The 23501-nt window shown below is 36.0% G+C and overlaps 1 protein-coding gene across 1 annotated transcript in view; it reads left to right on the plus strand.

Annotated features, from left to right (window-relative positions):
- The window catches only part of TBC1D5 (TBC1 domain family member 5), a 741161-nt gene that overhangs the window by 434562 nt on the left and 283098 nt on the right, over window positions 1-23501 (plus strand). Inside the window, exon 10 of the mRNA XM_077130039.1 lies at window positions 22454-22556. Coding sequence (XP_076986154.1) covers window positions 22454-22556 — 103 coding nt within the window. The remainder of the gene's footprint in view (window positions 1-22453; window positions 22557-23501) is intronic.

Below are 23501 nucleotides of genomic sequence, written 5' to 3' on the forward strand. Positions count from 1 at the left end.
CCAGTTTCTTCACATCCTCTCCGACATTTACAGTTTCCTGTTTGTTTAATAAGAGCCATTCTTATAGGTGTGAGGTGGTATCCCATTGTAGTCTTGATCTACATTTCCCTTATAGCCAGTGAAAATGAGCATCTCTTCATGTGCTTTTCAGCCATCTGTATTTGCTCTTCAGAAAAATACCTATTATATCTTTAGCCCATTTTATAATTGGATTTTTTTGTTGTTGTTGTTAATTTGTATGATTTCTTTGTATATACAGGAAATCATACCTTTCTCTGATATGTGATTTCCAAGTATTTTTTCCCTTTGAGTTGGCTGCCTCTTCACCTTTTTGACAAAGTCTTTTGAGGTGCAGAAGCATTTGATTTTCAGGAGTTCCCATTTATCGGTTTTTTCTTTTGCTGCTTGTGCTTTGGGTGTAAAGTTTAGGACACTACCTCCTATTACTAGGTCTTGAAGATGTTTTCCAACATTTTCTTCTAAAAGCTCTATGGTGCTAGTCTTATATTTAGGTGTTTGATCCACTTCAAGTTAATTTTTGTGTAGGGTGTAAGATAGGGGCCCTCCTTCATTCTTTTGGCTATTGATATCCAGTTCTTCCATGCCCAATTATTGAAAAGACTATTTTCTCCCAATTCAGAGGATTTGGGGGCATTGTCAAAAATTAGTAGACCATAGGTTTGGTGATCTGTTTCTGCATTCTTGATTCGATTCCATTGGTCAATGCTTCTATCTTTGTGCCAGTACCATGCTGTTTTGACCACTGTGGCTTTATAATAGGTTTTAAAGTCAGTAGTGCTACTCTTCCCACTTTGTTCTTCTTTTTTAGGATGCTTTTAGCTATTCAGGGTCTCTTTCCCTCCCAGATGACTTTAGTAGTTAGCTTTTCCAAATCTTCAAAGTAGGTTGTTGGAATTTTGATTGGTACTGTGTTGAATGTTGAATTTGTATCTGTAGATCAATTTTGGAAGAAATGACATCTTAACTATGTTTAGCCTTCCTATCCATGAGCAGAAAATGTCTTTCCCCCTGTTGAGATCTCCTTTGATTTCTTTTAGCAATGTTATATAGTTTTCTGTGTACAAGTACTTTGCATCCCTAGTTAGGTTCATTCCTAAATACTTGAGTCTTTTAGTTGCTATTTTGAATGCAATTTTTTACTTAACTGACTCCTCAGCTAGGTCATTGCATGTGTATAGAAATGTTACTGATTTTTTGCACATTTAATTTTTTATCCTGCCACCTTTCTGAATTTGTTTATTAGCTCATGTAACTTTGCTGTAGTTTTTTCAGGATCTTCCAAGTATAGTACCACATCATCTGCAAATAATGAGAGTTTTGCTTCTTCCTTACCAATTTAGATGCCTTTTATTTCTTTGTCCTGCCTGATTGCTCTAGCTAGAACTTCTAGCATAGTGTTTAATAATAGTGGTGACAGTGGGCATCCTTGTCTTGTATCTGATCTTAGAGGAAAGCTTACAGTCTCTCTCCATTGAGTGCAAAGATGGCTATCAGTTTTACATGTATTCCCTTTATCATATTGAGGTAGTTACCTTTGATTCCTATCTTTTGGAGTGTTTTCATCAGAAAAGGATGATGAATTTTGTCAAATGCTTTTTCAGCCCCAATCGAGATGATCATGTGATTTTTCCCTTTCAGTTTGTTAATGTGCTGTATTATGTTACTTGGTTTTCTTGTGTTGAACCATCCTTACATTCCTGGTATACACATCACTTGGTCATCATGTATAATTCTTTTAATGTGCTGTTGATTTCGATTTTCTAATATTTTATTGAGAATTTTTGCATTTGTTAAGGAGATTGGTCTATAGTTTTCCTTTCTTATAGCATCTTTACCCCTGTTTGGTATTAATATTATATTAGCTTCATATAATGAGTTAGGTAGAGTTTCTTTTTCCTCAATTTTTGGAAAAGTTTGAGCAGGATTGGTGTTTGTTCTTTCTGAAATGTTTGATAAAATACCCCTGTGAAGCTATCTGGCGTGAGTTTTCCTTTGTAGAAAGATTTTTGATGACTGATTAAATCTCTTTATATGTGATTGGTTCATTGAGATTTTCTATTTCTTCCTGAGTCAGTGTAGCTTGTTTGTGCATCTCCAGGAATTTGTGCATTTTATCTAAGTTGTCTAGTTTGTTGGTGTATAGTTGTTCATGGTATCCTTTTATAATTTCTTTTATTTCTTCAGGATCTGTGATAATGCACCCCTTCTCGATTCTGATTTTGTTTATTTGAATCCTATCTCTTTTTTTCTTTGTCAGTCTTGCTAGTGACCCATCAATTTTATTGATTTTCTCAAAGAACCAACTTTTGGTTTTATTGATTCTTTCTATTGTTTTATTCTCCCATTTATTTATCTCTGCTTTAATCTTTATTTCTCTTCTTCCATTTGCTTATGGGTTACTTTTCTGTACTTTCTCAAGTTCCTTCTATGTTTTCTGCTAAATCCTCAATTTTTGCTGTTTCTGTTTTTTTTAATATAGGCATTTAGGGCAAAATTTCCCTCTCAGCACAGCCTTTGCTGCATCCCATAAGTTCTGATAAGTTTTATTCTCATTTTTTATTCATCTCCAGATAGCTACTGATTTCTCTAGCAATTCCTTCTTTGACCCACTGGTTGTTTAAGAGTGTGTTATTTAATCTCCATACATTTGTGAATGTTCTTGTTCTTTGGTGGTTATTGAGATCCAGCTTCATCCATTGTGATCAGAGAAAGTGCTTTGAATAATTTCAATATTTTTAAATTTATGAAGACCTGTTTTGTGCCCTGGCATATGATCTGTCCTGGAGCATGTTCCTTGAGCACTAGAGAAGAATGTATATTCTTGTACTTTAGGGTACGATGACCTATATATGTCTATTAGGTCTAATTCATTTATTAAGTTATTTAACTTCTCTATTTCCTTGTTGATCTTCTGTCTGGTTGTTCTATCTATAAGAGTGGTATATTGAAGTCTCCTACTATTATTGTTGGAACATCTTTTGCTCCCTTGAGTTTTGCCAGTGTCTGTCTCATGTACTTCGGTGCTCCTTGATTGGGTGCATAAACATTTATGATTGTTATATCTTCTTGGTGAATTGACCCTTTCATTAGTATATTGTGCCCTTCTTTGTCTGTTATGATAGCTTTACATTTAAAGTCTGTTTTGTCCAACGTTAGTATAATTCTTCCTGCTTTCTTTTGGTTGCAACTTGCGTGGAAAATGTTTTTCCATCCATTCATTTTCCATCTATTTGTATCCTTGTGTCTTAGATGAGTCTTTTGTAAGCAGCATGTAGCTGGATTATGTTTCTTAATCTAGTCTGCCAACCTATATCTTTTAATTGGTAAGTTTAATCCATTAACATTCAGAGTTATTACTGAAAATGCATTTCCGGATTTCATCATCTTATCTTTTTAATATTATTTGTCAGCTCTATATATTCTTTTCCCTCTTTCTCTTTGCATTATTTAAATTACCCTTAGTGGTACTCTTCAATTCTGTGCCCTCCTCTAGACCTCCCTCTCCTGTCTTATTTTTTCAGCCAGCAGAATTCCTTTTAGTATTGCTTATAGGGCCGGTCTCATGTTGACAAATTCTTTGAGGATTTCTTTCACTGTGAAAACTTTAATCTTTCCCTCAGTTTTTTTTTTTTTGCCTTGACAAAGTTTATTGGTCCAAAATAAAATATCTGATAATGTTTCTTGCTTGAGAATGCAAAGAACCTCTTTGTACAATGAGTTTGGGTGACATTTCAGCTTTACTATCATATATAATTTTTTTATTAATTTTTAAATTAAAAAAAATACAAGAAAGAAACACAAACATTCTTAACATATGATCATTCTGTTCTACATATATAATCAGTAATTCACAATATCATCACATAGTTGCATATTCATCATCATGATCATTTCTTAGAACATTTGCATCAATTCAGAAAAGCAAATAAAAAGACAATAGAAAAAGAAATAAAATGAAAACAAAAAAAAATTATACATACCATGCCCCTTACTCCTCCCTTTCATTGATCACTAGCATTTCAAACTAAATTTATTTTAACATTTGTTCCCCCTATTATTTATTTTTATTCCATATGTTCCACTCGTCTGTTGACAAGGTAGATAAAAGGAGCATCAGACACAAGGTTTTCACAATCAAACAGTCCACATTGTGAAAGCTGTATCATTATACAATCATCATCAAGAAACATGGCTACTGGAATTTCCAGTAGCCCTACATTTTCAGGCAGTTCCCTCCAGCCTCTCCATTGCATCTTGGATAACAAGGTAGTATCTACTTAATGTATAAGAATACCCTCCAGGATAACCTCTCAACTCTGTTTGGAATCTCTCAGCCATTGACACTTTGTCTCATATCACTCTTCCCCCTTTTGGTTAGAAGGTTTTCTCAATCCCTTGATGCTGAGTCTCAGCTCATTCTAGGATTTCTGTCCCACGTTGCCAGAAAGTTCCACACCCCTGGGAGTCATGTCCCACATAGACAGGGGTAGAGTGGTGAGTTTGCTTGTTATGTTCGCTGGAGAGAGAGGCCTCATCTGAGCAACAGAAGAGGCTCTCTTAGGGGTGACTCTTAGACCTAATTTTAAGTAGGCTTGACCTGTCCTTTGAGGGTTTAAGTTTCATATGAACAAACCCCAAGACCGGGGGCTCAGCCTGTAGCTTTGGTTGTCCACACTGCTTGTGAGAATATCAAGAATTCAACTTGGGGAGGTTGAATTTTCCCCCGTTCTCACCATTCCCCGAAGGGGACTTTGCAAATACTTTCCCACTCACTGATCAAATCACTCTGGGATTCATCGGGGCATCACTCTGGACAAACTAACAAAATCTTATGTCCTACCCAAGGTTCCATATACTTATGTTATTCAACCAACTATCTACATAAGTTTTATTAGGAGATGCACTAGTCAAAATATAAATTTTGTACCAAATAAACATTTTTTGCTTTAGTCTCATGCATAAGTTGAAATTTTAAAATATTAATTACCATCTATTTTCATCACCCTGCAATAATGACATTCATTTGTTCTTCCTCATGCAAAAACATTTTTTAAATTTGTACATTTAGTCACTATCTTTATATACTCTAGGCATTCCTAGATTATACCATCTCAATCTTTATCGTCTATCTTATGTTGTGATTTCATTTATGTCCCTAGCCCTCCTCCCTCTATCATTCTTACATTCACCTTCATTCAGTGTTTTAACATAATTGTATTACAGTTAGGTAGTATTGTGTTGTCCATTTCTGAGTTTTTATATTCAGTCCTATTGCACAATCTGTACCCCTTTCAGCTCCAATTACCCAATATCTTACCCTATTTCTATCTCCTGATGGTCTCTGTTACCAACGAAATATTCCACATTTATTCACTAATGTCAGTTCATATCACTGAGACCATATACTCACTATTTGTCCTTTTGTTTTTGGCTAAGCTCACTCAGCACAATGTCCTTAAGGTCCATCCATGTTGTTACATACTTCATAACTTTATTCTGTCTTACAGCTGCATAATATTCCATTGTATGTATATGCCATAGTTTGTTTAGCCACCCATCTGTTGATGGGCATTTTGGCTGTTTCCATCTCTTGGTAATTGTAAATAGTGCTGCTATAAACATTGGTGTGCAAATGTCCATTTGTGTCCTGGCCCTCATGTCCTTTGAGTAGAGACAGCATATAGATGGGTCCTGTTTTTTAATCCATCCTGCCAGTCTGTGTCTTTTGATTGGGGAGTTTAATCCATTAACATTTAGTGTTATTACTGCACAGGTAGTACTTTCTTCTGTCGTTTTGCCTTTTGGATTTTATATGTCATATCTAATTTTCCTTCTTTTTACCTTTACTCATAATCTCCCTTTCTACAGTTTTCTCTACACCTCTCTCTTCTGTCTTTTCGTATCTGTCTCTCGTGCTCCCTTTAGTATTTCTTGCAGAGCTGGTCTCTTGGTCACAGATTCTCTCAGTGATTTTTTGTCTGAAAATGTTTTAATTTCTCCCTCATTTTTGAAGGACAGTTTTGCTGGATATAGAATTCTTGGTTGGCAGTTTTTCTCCTTTAATAATTTAAATATATCATCCCACTGTCTTCTTGCCTCCATGGTTTCTGCTGAGAAATGTACGCATAGTCTTATTGGGCTTCACTTGTATGTGATGGATTGCTTTTCTCTTGCTGCTTTCAAAATTCTCTTTTTCTCTTTGATCTCTGACATTCTGATTAACAGATGTCTTGGAGAGTATGTCTATTTGGATCTGTTCTCTTTGGGATATGCGGCACTTCTTGGATCTGTAATTTTAAGTCTTTCGTAAGAGTTGGGAAATTTTCAGTGATAATTTCCTCCATTAGTTTTTCTCCTCCTTTTCCCTTCTGTTCTCCTTCTGGGACACCCACAACATGTATATTCATGCGTTTCATATTGTCATTCAATCCCCTGAGTCCCTGCTCATATTTTTCCATGTTTTTCCCTGTATTTTCTTTTTCTTGTCGTATTTCAGATGTTCCATCCTCCAGTTTACTAATCCTAAGTTCTGCCCCTTGAAATATACCATTGTAGGTTTCCATTGTTATTTTCATCTCTTCTACCATGCTTTTCATTCCCATCAGTTCTGTGATTTGTTTTTTCAGACTTTCGATTTCTTCTTTTTGTTCATTCCTTGCCTTCATTATATCCTCCCTCAATTCATTGATTTGGTTTTTGATAAGGTTTTCCACGTCTGTTCATATATTCTGAATTAATTGTTTCACCTCCTGTATCTCATTCGAATTGTTGTTTTTTTCCTTTGAGTGGGCCATATCTTCAATTTTCCTAGTGTGATTTGTTATTTTTTTGCTGGCATCTAGGCATTTAATTACCTTAATTAGTTTATTCTGGAGATTACTTTCACTTCTTTTACCTAGGGTTTTCTTGCTGGATGAATTTGTTGTCTATCTGTTCTTTGACATTCAGTTCAGCTTTCTCTGGACCTCTAACTTAGGTTTTGTTTAACAGAGAAGAATTTTTCAGTTCTTGTTTCTTGCCCCGCTTGTATGGTGCCTTTTCCCCCCACCCTTAGGAGGGTCTACTTAGGTATTATAGACCACAGCTGTATTTTCCCAGACCAAACTGGCCTCCTATCAGGAGGAAAGAGTTACCTGCATTAGTTTCCCCTGAGGATGAGACCCAGCAGGTTGAAAGACTTTCCTCTGAAGTCTCTGGGCTGTGTTTATCTTATCCTGCCCAGAATGTGGTGCTTGTCTGCCTGCAGGTCCCACCAGCATAAGATGATGCCTGAGAAGCCATGCTGCTGTATCCGAAGGCAGTCAAACCTTTATAGAAACACAGCCACAAAAACCTCTGTTTCCTTTCTTTTCCCTTCTTTTCTGTCAGCCCTGCCACCCTGGCACCGGGGCGAGCTACACCCCGACCAGGCTCACCCGAGCTGGGGTCCCACCTCTAGCAGTCATAATTTGTTAATTAATTCCACAATTGGCATTTGGCTGGGCTCAGCCCCTGCTGCTGGCAAAGTCTCTCTCCTTTCCCCTCTGGAAAGCAGCCCATGGTGGAGGGGCACTGGGTTCCACGGCCTAGGGAACTCAGTGCTCTGGGGGCCTCGCAGCTGGTCCAGCTGGTCCAGACTGGGGTACACTGTGCACCCGGTCACTAACGTGGCCCCAGGAGCCGTTCTGCATTGTCTCTGGTTATCCAGTAGCTGTTTTGGAGAACTAAGCCACCATCTTGGCCCGGAACTCTCTCCCTCAGTTTTGAAGGACAGTTTGGCTGGGTACAGAATTCTTGGCTGGGAGTTTTTCTCTTCCAGTATTTTGAATATCTCATACACTTGCCTTCTTGCCTCCAGAGTGCTAGTTGGGTAGTCTTAACTGAGTCTTATTTGGTTTCCCAATGTAATCATCATCTTTTAAAATTATTTATAGAGTGTCTATTTTCCTCTACAAGATTTCTCTGGAGTGCTTAGTTCTTATGTTTTGTATCTTCATATTCCCCAGTGTTTGGCACCCATAATAAGCATTTGTATTTTTGGCAGTTTTCTAGTCAAATGCTTTTCCTTTGCATTTGTAGAGTAGAAAATTGAAGTTCAGAAAGAGTTCGACTTTAGAAAGCTAATATAACTTGGTAATGGTTGAAACGAAAGTGGTACCAGATCTTTCTGCTATTCTATAATAGTTTAGGTTAATCTTATATTCCAAGATTTAACACTTATTCGGGTCAGCAGATATTTATTGAATATCTTTTGTCTGCAAAGCACTCTGTGAAACAAATGAGATTGAAACGTAAATGAGTGTGATATCTCAGAAAGACTACATTAGTGTTGCTAAATCTTTTTTCAGAAAGCTGGACTTTACACTGCACTCAGTAGTGTCTGAGCATGCCCTTAACAACTGTAGGTATTAGAATTCTTGCCACTTTGATAGGTCAAGTGATATCTCATTGTCACTTTAAATTACCTTTTGTTGTAAGGATTAACATTATTTCATTTGTTTAATGGCTCTTCATCTTTCTTCTTTTGAGTTTCTTGTCCATGCTTTTTGTCCATTTCCCTATTGACATTATTGTCATTTTCCCATCACCTTTCTTAGTTGACAAGCCAGCTCAGAGTGTAGAGAACTGGGCAGAGGAAATCTAGTGTAAAAAAGTCCTCCTTTTGCACGGGTTGATTTGTTAACTGAGTGGGATTTCGTGTTAGAAGTGAAAGGAAAATAAGATGAAACTCCAGGCTTCTTGTGGAACCATGAAGAATAGTTTTCTAAGGTGCCACCTTAGATCTTTCTGAGATCTTAAACAAAAGCCCTTAGTCACACCCTTGCTTTCATCTTTAGACCTTGTTTTCCTGTCATGGATTTAATCTTTGACCAGAAGCAATGTCTTAATGTTAGCTTTTTTAACTGACTGGAGAGTTTGGGAATGAGAAAAAAGTTTTCTTTTCAAACCCAGCAAGTCCTAGCATCTTTATGTTTAGCAGTGTTCCTTTTGCTTTTCTCCTCTTTTGTTGTACTGTTAAATAATAAGAATAAGCCAGGCAGTACCTTTAGCACTCTGCCCAGATATCTCCTTAGTTAGGTCACCTACTATATTAGACACGTTTTCTATTTTCCTTATTAATCAGTGGCCATCATGTTGTCAAACTTTTTACCAGTACATAATGAGGAACCCCTTTCCTCCATTTTCCAGTATTGTTTTTCTCCCTTTCATTTAAGACTTCACTGGCAGCCTCCACATGGGCCATCTATTTTTTGCTAATAGTCCCCCTTTAGCCATTTACTAATGCTGTCCTCAAGGTCCTTCCGGCTTCTGTTCACTTCCATATATATGTCCACCAGAAGTTTTAGATTTTACTAAATATCAAAACCTTTATTAGTTATTTATTGCTACATAAAAATCAGCCCAAACTTAGTGGCTTGAAACAATAATCATTTATTATTTCATGGTTGCTGTTGATCAGAAATTTGGGAGCAGATTATCTGGGAGATTCTAGCCTGGGAGTTTCTCACGAAGTTGCATTCAGATGTCAACTGAAACTACAGTCATCTGGAAGCTTGACTACCTCTTTGGAGGATCCACATCGGTTCTTCTTTATGTCGATCTCACCATGGGATTTAAGTGTCCTTCCCCAGAGGACATTTTCCTCAGTGTAAGTGATCTAAGAAAGAAAGGGAGGCAGGTAGAAACCATGTCATAAGGAAGTTGTTTTAAGGAATTTTCTGTCATAATTTAAAACTACAAACTGCATGTGGCTTCCCAGGTCTCACTGATGATCTTTTCTATTTTGCCCAGATGGAAAGGAAAATATGTGTAGAAGACTAACTGAAGGGATTTTGTGGTCACTCATGTCTTAAATTCTTATTCTGTTTGCTAACACTTTGTCACGTGGCCATAACTAACTGAAAAGGAAGCTGGGGAAAAAACCCAGCTATATGCCAGAAAGAAGAGAAAACGAGTTTGGTTGGACAAGGGGAATGGTGAAATTATAAACCAACATGGGAGCCCAAGAATAAAAAGGATACGGTGTTCTCTCATTCTTTATCAGATTGTTCCTTTTTATGTTTTTGACTTGGTTTTCAGTTTTTCTTTGATAAAATAAACTATACTAAGGGATTGTGGTTATTTGGTGCTTAATAGTGTTCTTGGGAGTTTTCATCATCACATTTTAAACTTTGGATGAGTACTTATTTTATTTTATTTTATTTTTGAAGTATATGCATTGCATCAGTTATTGGTCCTTCAAGTCCTTCTGTGCGTCTCTCTCCTACTGCATGACTATAAACTCACCAAGGGCTTCACTTCTTCCCTTGGGACATCTTCTTGAATTATTGCATCTTCGGTAATTCATCTGGGCCCAATGCTTCAGTAATTCATCTGGACCCATAACTTCTAATTACCTAGTTATGTACTATAATGCAAAGCCCTTCGTAATTTCAGTTTTTCTTAACCCTTCCCTTGCTTAGGAAATATTTCTTCTGTGTTATTGTTGTCAAGGAATGCCTCATTAATTAATTAACTAACTAATTAATTAAGAGATCTAGGCAATGGTCATCAATGGTTGTTTGTTAGTTTTTCGGTTTGTTAAAGCTGCCAAAGTGTAATATACAAGAAATGTTTTGGCTTTTACAGTGGGGATTTATGAACTTAAAATTTGTAGCTCTTGGGACATGAAAATGTACCAATTAAGGCATCAACAGAATGATACCTGACTCTTAAGAGAGGCTGCTGGCATCTGGGACATCTGTCACATGGGAAGACACATGGCCAATATCTGCTAACCCTTCATTCCCAGGTTTCATTGCTTTTGGCTTTTAGTTCCCATAGCTTCATCTCTGAGTTTTGGTGGGTCCTCTCTTAGCTTCTTAGGGGCTTTTCTCTATGAGCTTCTCTTCGTTTTATCTGTCTGCTTCATTATGTGATTTATCCTCTCATAAAGGACTCCAGTAAAAAAATTAAGACTCACCTTGAATGGGGTGGGTCACATCTCCAATTGAAATGAATCAAAAGAACATGGCCTTTTCTGGGGTACATAACAGCTTCAAACTATCACTATATATAGGAGGGGTTGGGAAGGGAAAAGGAAGGGAGAATGTTCTTAGATATTAGCTGGCAAAGTGAATATAGACATTTTAATACTTTCTCCCATAATCCATTGATTATCACATTAGCCATAAGGAACTTGGACCAGTATACATAGAAAATTCTATAGAATGGTTATATAAGGGGACTCATAAAATTTAGAAACTTAGACAGATAAGTTATATCTTAAGATATGAAGCCCACTAAAAGACAGGGCTATATTTAAGTAATAGGATGAGGAAGAAGACAGAGTTAGAGTTCTGAAGCTATGGAAGTCAGCATTACCCCATACAGCAACTGTTAAAAAAGTTGAAAAAGTGATCAGACTTCAGCTAGAGGGATGAATGAAGCCGATCTGGCTAGGACTAAGGTAAATCAGAATACAGGGTAAAGGATGACAGAGTCTATATTTTAAAACTTCAACTTCTGTGTGAGACCAAAGGAAGATATGCACTTGGGGCAAAATTTTATTTCATTTTTTGCCAATTTTTTTTAATTGACAAAACAAAACAACATACAAACATGAACATTCTTAACATGCAAACATTACATACATGGTGTACAATCAAGGGCTCATAATATCATCACATAGTAATATATTCATCACCATGATCATTTTTTAGAACATTTATATCACTCCAGAAAAAGAAATTAAAAGAAAAAACTCATACATACCATATCCCTCACTCCTCCCTCTCATGGACCATCTACCCAATATATTTTAAACTTTGTTCCCCCTATTTTTTTCTATACCGCTTACCACTCTCTTTCCATGATCACTAACATTTCAGTCTACTCAATTAATGTTAACATTTGTTCCCTGTTAATTATTTATTTTTAATCCATATTTTTAACTCATCTGTCCATACTGTAGATGAAAGGAGCATCAGACATAAGGTTTTCACAACCATGCAGTCACATTAAAAGCTATATCATTATACATTCATCTTCAAGAAACATGGCTATTGGACCACAGCTCTACAATTTCAGGTACTTCCCTCCAGCGTCTCTAATACACCTTAAGCAAAAAGGGAATATCTACATAATGTGTTAGAATAGTCTCCAGGATAAACTCTCAACTCTGTTTGAAAACTCTCAGACACTGACAATTTATTTTGTCTCATTTCTCTCTTCCCTCTTTTGTTCGAGAAGGTTTTCTCAATCCCATAATGCTGAGTTCCAGTTCAATCTAGGATTTCTGTCCCTCATTGCAAGAGAGATTTACACCCCTGGGAGTCATGTCCCACGTAGAGAGGGTAAGGGTGATGAGTTTGCTTGCCATGTTGGGTGAGAGAGATATAGCCCACATCTGAGCAACAAAAGAGGTTCTCTGGGGTGACTCTTAGGCCTAATTTTAAATAGGCTTAACCTATCCTTTGCAGGGATAAGTTTCATATGAACAAACAAGATTGAGGGCTCAGACTATTGATTTGGTTGTCCTCACGGCTTGTGAGAATATGAGCAATTCTCCAAATGGGGAAGTTGGATTTTCCCCCTTTCTCACCATTCCCCCAAGGGAACTTTGCAAATAGTTCTTTATCCACGTTCAAATCACTCTGGGATTTATCGGGGCATCAGACTGGACAAACATACAAAATCTCATGCCCTATTCAAGGTTCCATGTAGTTATGGTGTTCAATTAAACTGTCCCTATAAGTTATATTAGGAAATACACTAGTCAAAATATAAATTTTGTACCAAATTTTGCTTTTGTCTAACTCAGAAATTGAAGTTTTAAAATATGAATGCCCATCCACTTTCAACACCCTGCAATATTGGCATTCCTTTTTTCTTCCTCATGCAAAAACATTTTTTAATTTGTACATTTAGTCACTATCATTATACACTCTAGGCATTCCTATATTATACCATCTCAGTCTTTATTGTCCATCTTCCCTTCTGGTTTCATATGTGACCCCAGACCTCCTCCCTCTTTTATTCTCACATTCATCTTCATTCAGTGTACTTAACATTATTGCACTACAATCAGGTAATATTGTGCTATCCATTTCTGAATTTTTACAATCAGTCCTGTTGCACAGTCCATATCCCTTTAGCTCCGGTAACCCAATATCTACTGTATTTCTATCTCCTGATGACCTCTGTCTGTTCTTAACTGAAATTCTCCACATTCATTCATTTATGTTACTTCATATCAGTGAGACCATACAGTATTTGTCCTTTTGTTTCCGGCTAATCTCACTCAGCATAATGTCCTCAAGGTCCATCCACACTGTTAGATGCTTCATGACTTTATTCTTTCATACAGCTGCATAATATTCCATCATATGCATATACCATAGCTTATTTAGCCATTTGTCTGTTGATGGACATTTGCACTGTTTACATCTCTTGACAACTGTAATTAATGCTGCTATAAACATTGGTGTGCAAATGTCTGTTTGTGTCCTTGTCCTCGTGTCCTCTGAATAGATAACTAGTAATGGTATTGCCAGATCATATGACAATTCTATACTTAGCTTCCTGAGGAACCACCCAAATGCCTTCCACAGTGGTTGAACCATTTTACTTTCCCACCGACAGTGGATAATTGTGCCTCTTTCTCCACCTCCTTTCCAACACTTGTCGTTTTCTGTTTTACTGATATTGGCCATTCTGGTGGGTGTGAGATGATATCTCATAGTGGTTTTGATTTGCATTTCCCTAATAGCCAGAGAAGTTGAGCATCTTTTCGTGGCCTTTTAGCCATTTGTATTTCCTCTTCTGAGAAGTGTCTGTTCATGTCTTTTACCCATTTTTTAATTGTGTTGTTTGCCTTTTTGTTGTTGAGTTGAACAACCTCTTTATATGTTCTGAATACTAGACCCTTCTCTGACTTGTTATTTCCAAATATTGTATTTGGCTGTCTTTGTATTGTCTAGGCTGTCTTTTTACTTTCTTGATGAAGTTTTTTGATGCACAGCAGTGTTTTAATTTTGAGGAGTTCCCATTTATCTATTTCTTTCTTCAATGCTCATGCTTTGGGTGTAAGATCTAGGAAACCACCTCTTATTGCAAGTTTTGTAAGATATTTCCATACAGTTTCTTCTAAAATTTTATGCTCTTAGATCTAATGTTTAGGTCTTTGATCCATTTTGAGTTACTTTTTATATAGGATGTGAGATATGGATCCCCTTTCATTCTTTTACCTGTGGTTATCCAGTTCTCCAGGTACCATTTATTAAAGAAACTGTTCTTTCCCAGGTGGGTTGGCTTGACTACTTTATCAAAGATCAATTGTCCATAGATGAGAGGGTCTATATCTGAACATTCTATTCAATTCCATTGGTCAGCATACCTGTCTTTATGCCAGACCCATGCTGTTTTGACCACTGTAGCTTCGTAATATGCCTTAAAGTCAGGTAATGTGATACCTCCAACTTCATTCTTCTTTCTCAGGATATTTTTAGCTATTTGGGGCTTTTCTATTTTTGCAAAGTAGGTTTTTGGGATTTTAATTGGTATTGCATTGAATGTATAAATGAATTTAGGTAGAATTGACATCTTAATTAAATTTAGTCTTTCAGTCCATGAACATGGTATGCTCTTCCATTTATTTAGGTCTTCTGTGATATCTTTTAGCAATTTCTTGTAGTTTTCTTTCTATAGGTCTTTTTTATCCTTACTTAAATTTATTCCTTAATGTTTTATTCTTTTGGTTGCAGTTATAAATGGATTTTTTTCTTGATTTCCCCCAGATTGCTCCTTACTAGTGTATAGAAACACTACAGAATTTTAAGTGTTCATCTTGTAACCTGCAGTTTTGCTGTATTCATTTAATGGCTCCAGCAGTTTTGCTGTGGGTTTTTCAGGGGGTTCAACATATAGTATCATATCATCTGCAAAGAGTGAGAATTTTACTTCTTCCTTTCTAATTTTTCTGCCTTGTATTTCTTTTTCTTGTCTTATTGCTCTGACTAGAACTTCCAACACAGTGTTGAATAACAGTGGTGACAGTGGACATCCTTGTCTTTTTCCTGATCTTAAGGGGAAAGTTTTCAGCTTCTCCCCATTGAGAATGATGTTTCCTGTGGGTTTTTCATATATTCCCTTTATCATATTGAGGAAGTTCCATTCTATTCCTATCGTTTGAAGTGTTTTCAACAAGAAAGGATGTTGAATTTTTTTGGTTGCCTTTTCTGCTTCAATTGAGATGATCATGCGTTTTTTTCTGCTTTGATTGGTTGATATGGTGTATTATGTTAATTGATTTTCTTGTCTTGAATGATCCTTGCATACCTGGGATGAATTCTATTTGGTCATGGCATTTAATTATTTTAATGTGCTGCAGATTCAATTTGCAAGAATTCTGTTTACATCTATATTCATTAAAGAGATTGGTCTGTAATTTTTTTTCTTGTAGTTTCTTTGTCTGGTTTTGTTATGAGGGTGATGTTGGCTTCATAGCATGAGTTAGGTGGCTTTCCCTCCTCCAGTTTTTTTGAAGAGTTTGCGTAAGATTGATACTAATTCTTTCTTGAATGTTTGGTAGAACTCACATGTGAAGCCATCTGTCCTGCACTTTTCTTTTTTTGGAGCTTCTTAAATAATTGATTCAGTTTCTTTACTTGTGATTTGTTTTTTGAGGTTGTCCATTTCTTCTTGAGTCAGTGTTGATCATACCTTTCTAGGAAGTTGTCCATTTCATCTAATTGCCTAGTTTATTAGCATAAAGTTGTTCAGGGTATCCTCTCATTACCTACTTTATTTCTATGTGGTCAGTAGTTATGTCTCCTCTTCCATTTCTGTTTTTATTTATTTGCATCCTCTCTCTTCTTCTTTTTGTCAACCTTACTAAGGGTCCATCAATCTTATAGATTTTCTCATAGAACCAATTTCTGGTTTTGTTGATTTTCTCAATTGTTTTCATGTTCTCCGTTTCATTTATTTCTGCTCTAATCTTTGTTATTTCTTTCCTTTTACTTGCTTTGCTATTAGTTTGCTGTTCTTTCTCTAGTTCTTCCATAAGAACAGTTAATGCCTCAAGTTTTGCTCTTTCTTCTTTTTTGATATAGCCATTTAGGGCAATAAATTTCCCTCTTAGCATTGCCTTTCCTGCATCCCATACATTTTGATATGTTGTGTTTTCATTTTCATTTGTTCAAGATATTTACTGATTTCTCTTGTAATTTCTTCCTTGACCCACTGGTTAAGAGTTTGTTATTTGGCCTCCATGTATTTGTGAATTTTCTGGCCCTCTGTCTTATTGATTCCAACTTCATTCCTTTATGATCCAAGAAAGTGTTTTGTATGATTTCAATCTTTTTAAATTTATTGAGACTTATTTTCAGACCCAGCATATCATCTATCCTTGAGAATGATCCATGAGCACTTGAGAAAAAGATGTATCCTGCTGATGTGGGGTGTAATGTTCTATAAATGTCTGTTAAATTTATTTCATTTATTGTATTATTCAAAATCTCTTTCTTTATTGATGTTCTGTCTAAATGTTCTGTCCATTGATGAGAGTGTAGAATTGAAGTCTCCAACTATTTTGGTAGATGTGTGTATTTCTCTTTTCGATGTTTGCCTGATGTATTTTGGAGCACTCTGACTTCATGCATAAATATTTATAATTGTTATATATTTTTGTTGAATTGTTCTTTTTATTAATACATAGTGTCCTTCTTTGTCTCTTAAGTTTTACCTTTGAAGTCTAATTTGTCAATGTTAGTTTAGCTACTCCTGCTCTTTTCTGATTGTTGTTTGCATACCTTTGTTTGTCCTTGGGTCTAAAATGTGTCTTCCTCAGACAGCATATAGGGGTGCTGTTTTTTAATCCATTCTACCAGTCTATGTCTTTTGATTGGGGAGTTTTATCCATTAACATTTAGTGTCATTACTGTAAGGGCAGTACTTTCTTCTACTATTTTGCCATTTGGATTTTGTATGTCATATCTAATTTTTCCTCTTTTTACCTTTACTGATAGTCTTCATTTCTACACTCTTCTCCACACACCTCTCTCCTGTCTTTTCCTATCTGTCTCTAGTTTCCCTTTAGTATTTCTTGCAGAGCTGGTCTCTTGTTCACAAATTGTCTCAGTGATTTTTTTGTTTAAAAATGTTTTAATTTCCCCCTCATTTTTGAAGGACAGTTTCACTGAATATAGACTTCTTGGTTGTCAGTTTTTCACTTTTAGAATCTTAAATATATCATACCAATGTGTCCTCGCCACCATGGTTTTTGATGAGAAATCTACACATAGGCTTAGTGGGCTTCCTTTGTATGTGCTGGATTGCTTTTCTCTTGCTTCCAAAATTCTCTCTTTCTCTTTGACATTTGCCATTCTGATTAGTAAGTGTTTTTGAATATGTCTGTTTGGATCTATTCTGTTTGGGGTATGCTGCCCTTCTTGGATCTGTAATTTTAAGTCTTTCATAAGAGTTAGGAAATTTTCAGTGCTAATTTCCTCCATTAATTTTTCTTCTCCTGTTCCCTTTTCTTCTCCTTCTAAGATACCCACAACATGTATATTCGTGGGCTTCATGTTGTCATTCAGTTCCTTGAGTCCTTGCTCATATTTTTCCATTCTTTCCCCTTTATTTTCTTTTGCTGGTCAGATTTCAGGTATCCCATCCTCCAGTTCTCTAATCCTTTCTTCTGCCTCTTAAAATCTAACATTGCAGGTTTCCATTGTTTTTTCATGTCTTCTACTATACCTTTCATTCCCATAAGTTCTGTGATTTGTTTTTTCAGACTTTCAGTTTCTTCTTTTTTTTTTCCCATTGCCGTGTTTCTGTCCTCCCTCAACTTGTTGATTTGATTTTTGATGAGATTTTTCCATGTCTGTTTGAACATCCTTAATTAATTGTTTCAACTCCTGTAAATCGTTTCAGTTGTTGGTTTGTTCTTTGACTGGACCATTTCTTAACTCTTACTAATATGACTTATTATTTTTTGCTGGTGTCTAGGCATTTAATTTCCTTAATTAGTTTATTTTCGAGATTGTTTTTACTCTTTTACGAAAGATTTTCTTGTTGGATGGCTTTGTTCTCTATCTGTTCTTTGACATCCAGTTCATCTTATTCTAGACCTCTAGCACAGGTTTTGTTTAGTGGAGGAGTGTTTTTCAGTTCTTATTTTCTTGTTTCTTGCCCTGCTTGTATGTGCCTTTCTTTGTTTGTTTTTTTCCTCCTTGGGAGTGTCTACTTAGGTATTATAGAACCCAGTCAGATTTTCCCAGACCAGACTGGCCTCCCCCCAGAAGGAAAAGTCACCTGCATCAGTTTTGCCTGAGGGTGAGACCCAGCTGTTTGACAAACTTTCCTATGAAGCCTCTAGACTCTGTGTTTTTCCTATCCTGCCCAGTATGTGGCACTTGTCTGCCTGCAGGTCCCACCAGCATAAGGTGATGTGGTACCTTTAACTTCAGCAGACTCTCCCCTGCTGGGGGCATGGTTGAGACAGAAGAGAGCTTGTATACTGGCTTTAATTTCTTCAGTTTTCTGGTCTCTGGAGTCTGAATTCCTTGATGGATGGATTCTACCTGAGCTTGACCTTACCCCTGTCTAGGGGATGGCACATTCTTCAGGGAATTATGTCCTTTCACCTGACCAGCCTCTTTGTCTCTCAGACAACTGAATTCTCTCCTTGCCTGGGGCATTTGGAACCTAAGAAGCCTTACAGTTCTATCCTTCTGGTTAGGATCACAACTTGTCCATCTTGTCCAGACTGGTGTACACTGTGTTTCTGGTCTCTGATGTGGCCCCAGCAGTTGTTGTGTACTGTTTCTGCCTATTTACTAGCCGCTCTGGAGGACAAACTAAATTCCACACCTCACTAAGCTGCCATCTTGGAACCTCAGTTCCAAAATTTATATTTTTGATAGCACACTATCTAATTTGACTTGTATGGTCAGTTTATTTGAACACCATAATTGCATGGACTCTTGGATAAGGAATGAGATCTGACTGGTTTATACAAATTAGTGTGAGGACCTTATACATCCCAGAGTAATTTATGCAGAAAATAAAAATGTATTTGCAAAGTCCTGTTGGGGGACTGGGGAGAAAGGAAGAGTTGAGAGGTTATCGTTATGCTTTATGTAGATATCCTAATACCCGTTTTTGTTTTTAGTGTATTAGAATAGCTAAAAGGAAGTACCTGAAACTGTTGATCTGTATTCCAATGGCCTTGATTCTTGAAGAGATTGTGTAACTATATAGCTTTTGAATTGTGACCATGTGATTGTGAAAACTTTGTGGCTGATGCTCCCTTTATCCAGGGGATGGGCATTTGAAAAAAAAATGACAAAATAAATGAATAAAAAATAAACAATAAGGGATAAAAAGAATTGGGTAGATTGCAATACTAGTTAGTGGTTAGTAAAAGGGGGGGTAAGGGCATGAGATATAAGGATTTTTTAATTTCTTTTTCTGGAGTGATGCAAATGTTCTACAAATGATGATGGTGATAAATACGCAACTATGTGATATTGTGAACCATTGATTGTATACTTTGGATGGACTGTATGGTTTACGTGAAGGTATCTCAATACAAATATTTTTTTAAAAAAGAATGAGGGCAGGTCACAGTGGCTCAGCAGGCAAGAATGCTTGCCTGCCATGCCAGAGGACCCGGGTTCAATTCCCGGTGCCTGCCCACGTTAAAAAAAAAAAAAAAGAATGAGAAGGGGAGAAATTTTCACCTTTCAAAAATATTTTTCTATTTCTAATGACTTTTTCCAAAAATTTCTTTACAGTACTTTATCTACTCTCCTGTCTTTAAACCTTATCACTTTATTTTGCAATATTTGACTTAGCAATTTTTTTCGTCCAAATAATCGTTTAAAAAATTTTTGTATATTTTTCCTACTGTGAAGCATTTGGCATCTTTCTAGAACTACTTTAGCTTATATGATATATTGTGCATGCTCTGAATGTATCTTCAGGTTAATCTTTCTCTTCTTTTAGACCTGTAGTTATTTATCCCATTCCTGTTCAAACTCTGATGGCTGGTAGGGACTGTCTGAAAGGTTATCACATTGAAGTGTTTATGTAGACATGTCACGTAACCTTGTACTGATCCTTGGGTTATTACTGGCTACAAAAAAAGAGAGGCCTCCTTGCTGCTACTAGAAAAAAGATCAGAGATCTGGATCTTGGAACAATTTCAGATCAAAGGGAATTTCAAGCAACAGTCAAATAATAGAAGAAGATAAATAAGTCTGAATTTATTTTTAAATAATGACCAGAAAGAGATGCTTCACAATTCACTAACTTAGTATACCCAGGAACCCACCTGGACTGCACTTCAGAGAAAGTTATACTTTTCACAGGGAGCCAAAATAGGATAAAAATGAAACACAAAGAGGCTGAGGTCTTCAAGACATAGGAAGCAGTAAAGCATTATAACATGAAGTAAGACAACCATTATTACTCTTTAAAAGACTCATTAATGAGTGTATTTCTTTGTTGGTAATGCCCTATACCTCCATGCTATAAGTGGTCTTCCTCTTTAGTCTCTCACATATTTTCCTCTTATTTTTTTTAGCTCCAAAGCTGCAGTTCTAATTCACATTTTCATCACCTAAAGTACCAATACTCAGTGATTAATAATAACCTCTATTGCCGAGCATGTACTACTTGCCAAAACTGATCTTGATGCTTTGATATTATCTCGTCTTGAACAGTAGGCCAGTATTAATACCCCTACTTAATAGATGAAGCAGCCCAGCATAACTTGAATCTAAATAGCTCAAGTTACCCAGTTGGAAATTATGCAGCATGCATTTGGACACAGGTTTTTCTATTCAAGTTTATTACTTTTTTTTTCATTTCACTTCACTATAATGCCCTTTTTATCCTCTTTAGGCTACCCCCACTTATAGTTATGCATGTCCTTTTTTTTTTTTTTAAGGTCATCTTCACTCTGTTACTTTTCCTTAATTGTGAATTTAGCATTCTAAGCTCTTCTCAGACTTACCCCACCTTTCTTCTCACATGGTCTTCTGCTCCCAAATGACAGTATTAGTTCATAGAATTCTCTTTTCCCTCTGATTTCCAATTAGCATGTTTTGGTTTGTTATCCAAATTCTGCTGGACTGCAACATACAAGAAATGGAACAGCTTTTAAAAAGGGAATTTATTACATTACAGGTTTTACAGTTCTAAGGCAATAAATATCTTCAGACTAAGAAAATTCAGGGAAAGATACCTTGACTCAAGAAAGGTTGCTAGTTCCAGACCACCTCTGTCAGCTGGGAAGGCGCATGACGGGCATCTGCCGGTCCTTTGGCTTCTTGGTTCAAACAACATCCTTGGGGGCTTTTTCTTTCTGCATCTCCAAATGCCTGGGTCTTATGTTGGCCCTGTCGCTTCTGAACTCTCTCCAGAATGTTTCCCCTTTAAAGGACTCGGGTAAACTGATCAAGGCATACCTTAAATGGCAGTCACAGTTCCATCTAATCGTAAGGTCACACCCACAATTGAGTGGGTTATAGCTACATGGAAACAATGTAATCAAAGGGCCCCACCCTAAAATATTGAATCAGGATTAGAAGGGCAGAGCTCTTCTGGGCTATGTAATGATTTCAAACAGCACAGCATGTTATGCCACACACTTGAAATACCTATTGCCTTTTATGCCTTCATATCTTTTCTTCTGATTTGGTTACCTTTCCTTATGATGTTCCATGTCCGTTCTCTCCTTAAAATTTTTTCTCAAGACTTCTTTGATTGAACCCATTTGAGTGTTTACTCCTAGATGGTATACCCTCAACTCTTAAATATTCATGTTGTATTGTACTACATTGCTGTGTTTGATCTTTGGCTTCTCACAATTGTATATTCTTGAGTTATAAACAATTATTTAAGCTTCTTTCTGTTTAACATTATTTCAAAGCACCTTGTAAAGTTTTTGCTTCAGAGCATTTAAGCAATGCTGACTAAGTTTTGTTCTATTTGAAGTCTACATTTTAATCAGATAAAGCTGATAGTGTGGTCATGTATAATAATTTAAATCCTTATATTTGCATCAAGAAAAAAAGGTAATCATTTCTTAAAGAAGTAGGTACTTAGAAAATCAGATTCTACTTCTAAAAATTAAAAGGGCTAAACCAAAACACCCTCAACCCCTAAGAAGTCTGTTATCCATTTTGCTTAAAAAATTTTTGTATTTTCCACGTGTGATAACTTTTAAGTATACATGACTGTGTTTAAAATGTTTAGATGTTGAAGGTGTTGTTTACCTCTGTGATATATCATTCCCTTTTCTCTTCCTCTCCCCTTTTACCCAGTGGCATAAATTGCATGGCAAATACAGACTTGTACTGAAACCTAAAGCAACCTTTTGACATCTCTCAAAGATGAGAGTTTGAGGATAATTCTTGAAACTATGCTAGTCTGTTTCAGTCCTGTGTTTTTCTTTTTTCAGGTTTCCTGAAATGCAGTTTTTCCAACAAGAGAATGTGAGAAAAATTCTTACAGATGTTCTTTTCTGTTATGCTAGAGAAAATGAGCAGTTGCTTTATAAACAGGTAATGAAAATTTGGTACAGGTGGCCTCCATTGACTCAAAATTTTCTATACAGCTTGACAAGTGATAGAGCAATAATGTAGCCTTTATTGTATCCAGAGTTGTATCATAATGCTAAAGCAATCTCAAATTGCTGCTTGTCAGCTGCATAGTGAGAAAAGTAAGCTCATTGAAGCACATATGCTTCTTCCTCATTACAAGACATTCCACCAAATTGTCTTCTGTAAGACTGTTCAGTCTTTTCTTTCAACTTTTGAGAGTTTGTTTATAAACAACCTCTTTGAAGCCAATCTAGTAATAAAACTTTTCATAGTTATAAGTATAAATATTGTTTCTAAATACAGCATTTATAAATAAATGTTTTTAAAAAGCCTTATAAAAAATAATTTCCCCATTACTCTTTATATTTTACCAGTAATAGAATTTTAGTAAGTTCCTATAATTTTTTTAAATTTATATTTAATTTCTTTTTGATCCTTTATTTGATTCTTCCCATTTCTAAAGCAAAGGCATTGTTGGAGTATGTTTTTTATTGAATTGCATATTAATATATAGAAATATCTAGGTTTTCTACTTAAGCTTCTGATATTCCAATAAGAATAGGCATGGTTGGAGTTTTTAATGTATTTCTTCAAATATACGTTAAGTGGGAATTCAATTTGAATTCATAAATTCTCTAATAATCAAAAGTTATAACATGTTCAATTGATGACCACATGACTTCAGTTTAATATATTAGAAAACACCCCTATGATGAAAGTAATGTATTTAAATTGAAATAAACTTGATAGATTTGAAGCTAGTACACCAAGTCAGAATATAGAAACCTTAAATAATAATTTGTTATGAATACCCAAGTGAACTAATTTCATCTTAGTTTTTATATTAGTAATATAAGTATGTATTAATTACATGTTGACAGTAACCTTTTAGAATTAGAAATAGAA

This window comes from Tamandua tetradactyla, chromosome 15, assembly GCF_023851605.1.
Source record: "Tamandua tetradactyla isolate mTamTet1 chromosome 15, mTamTet1.pri, whole genome shotgun sequence".
NCBI lineage: Eukaryota > Metazoa > Chordata > Mammalia > Pilosa > Myrmecophagidae > Tamandua > Tamandua tetradactyla.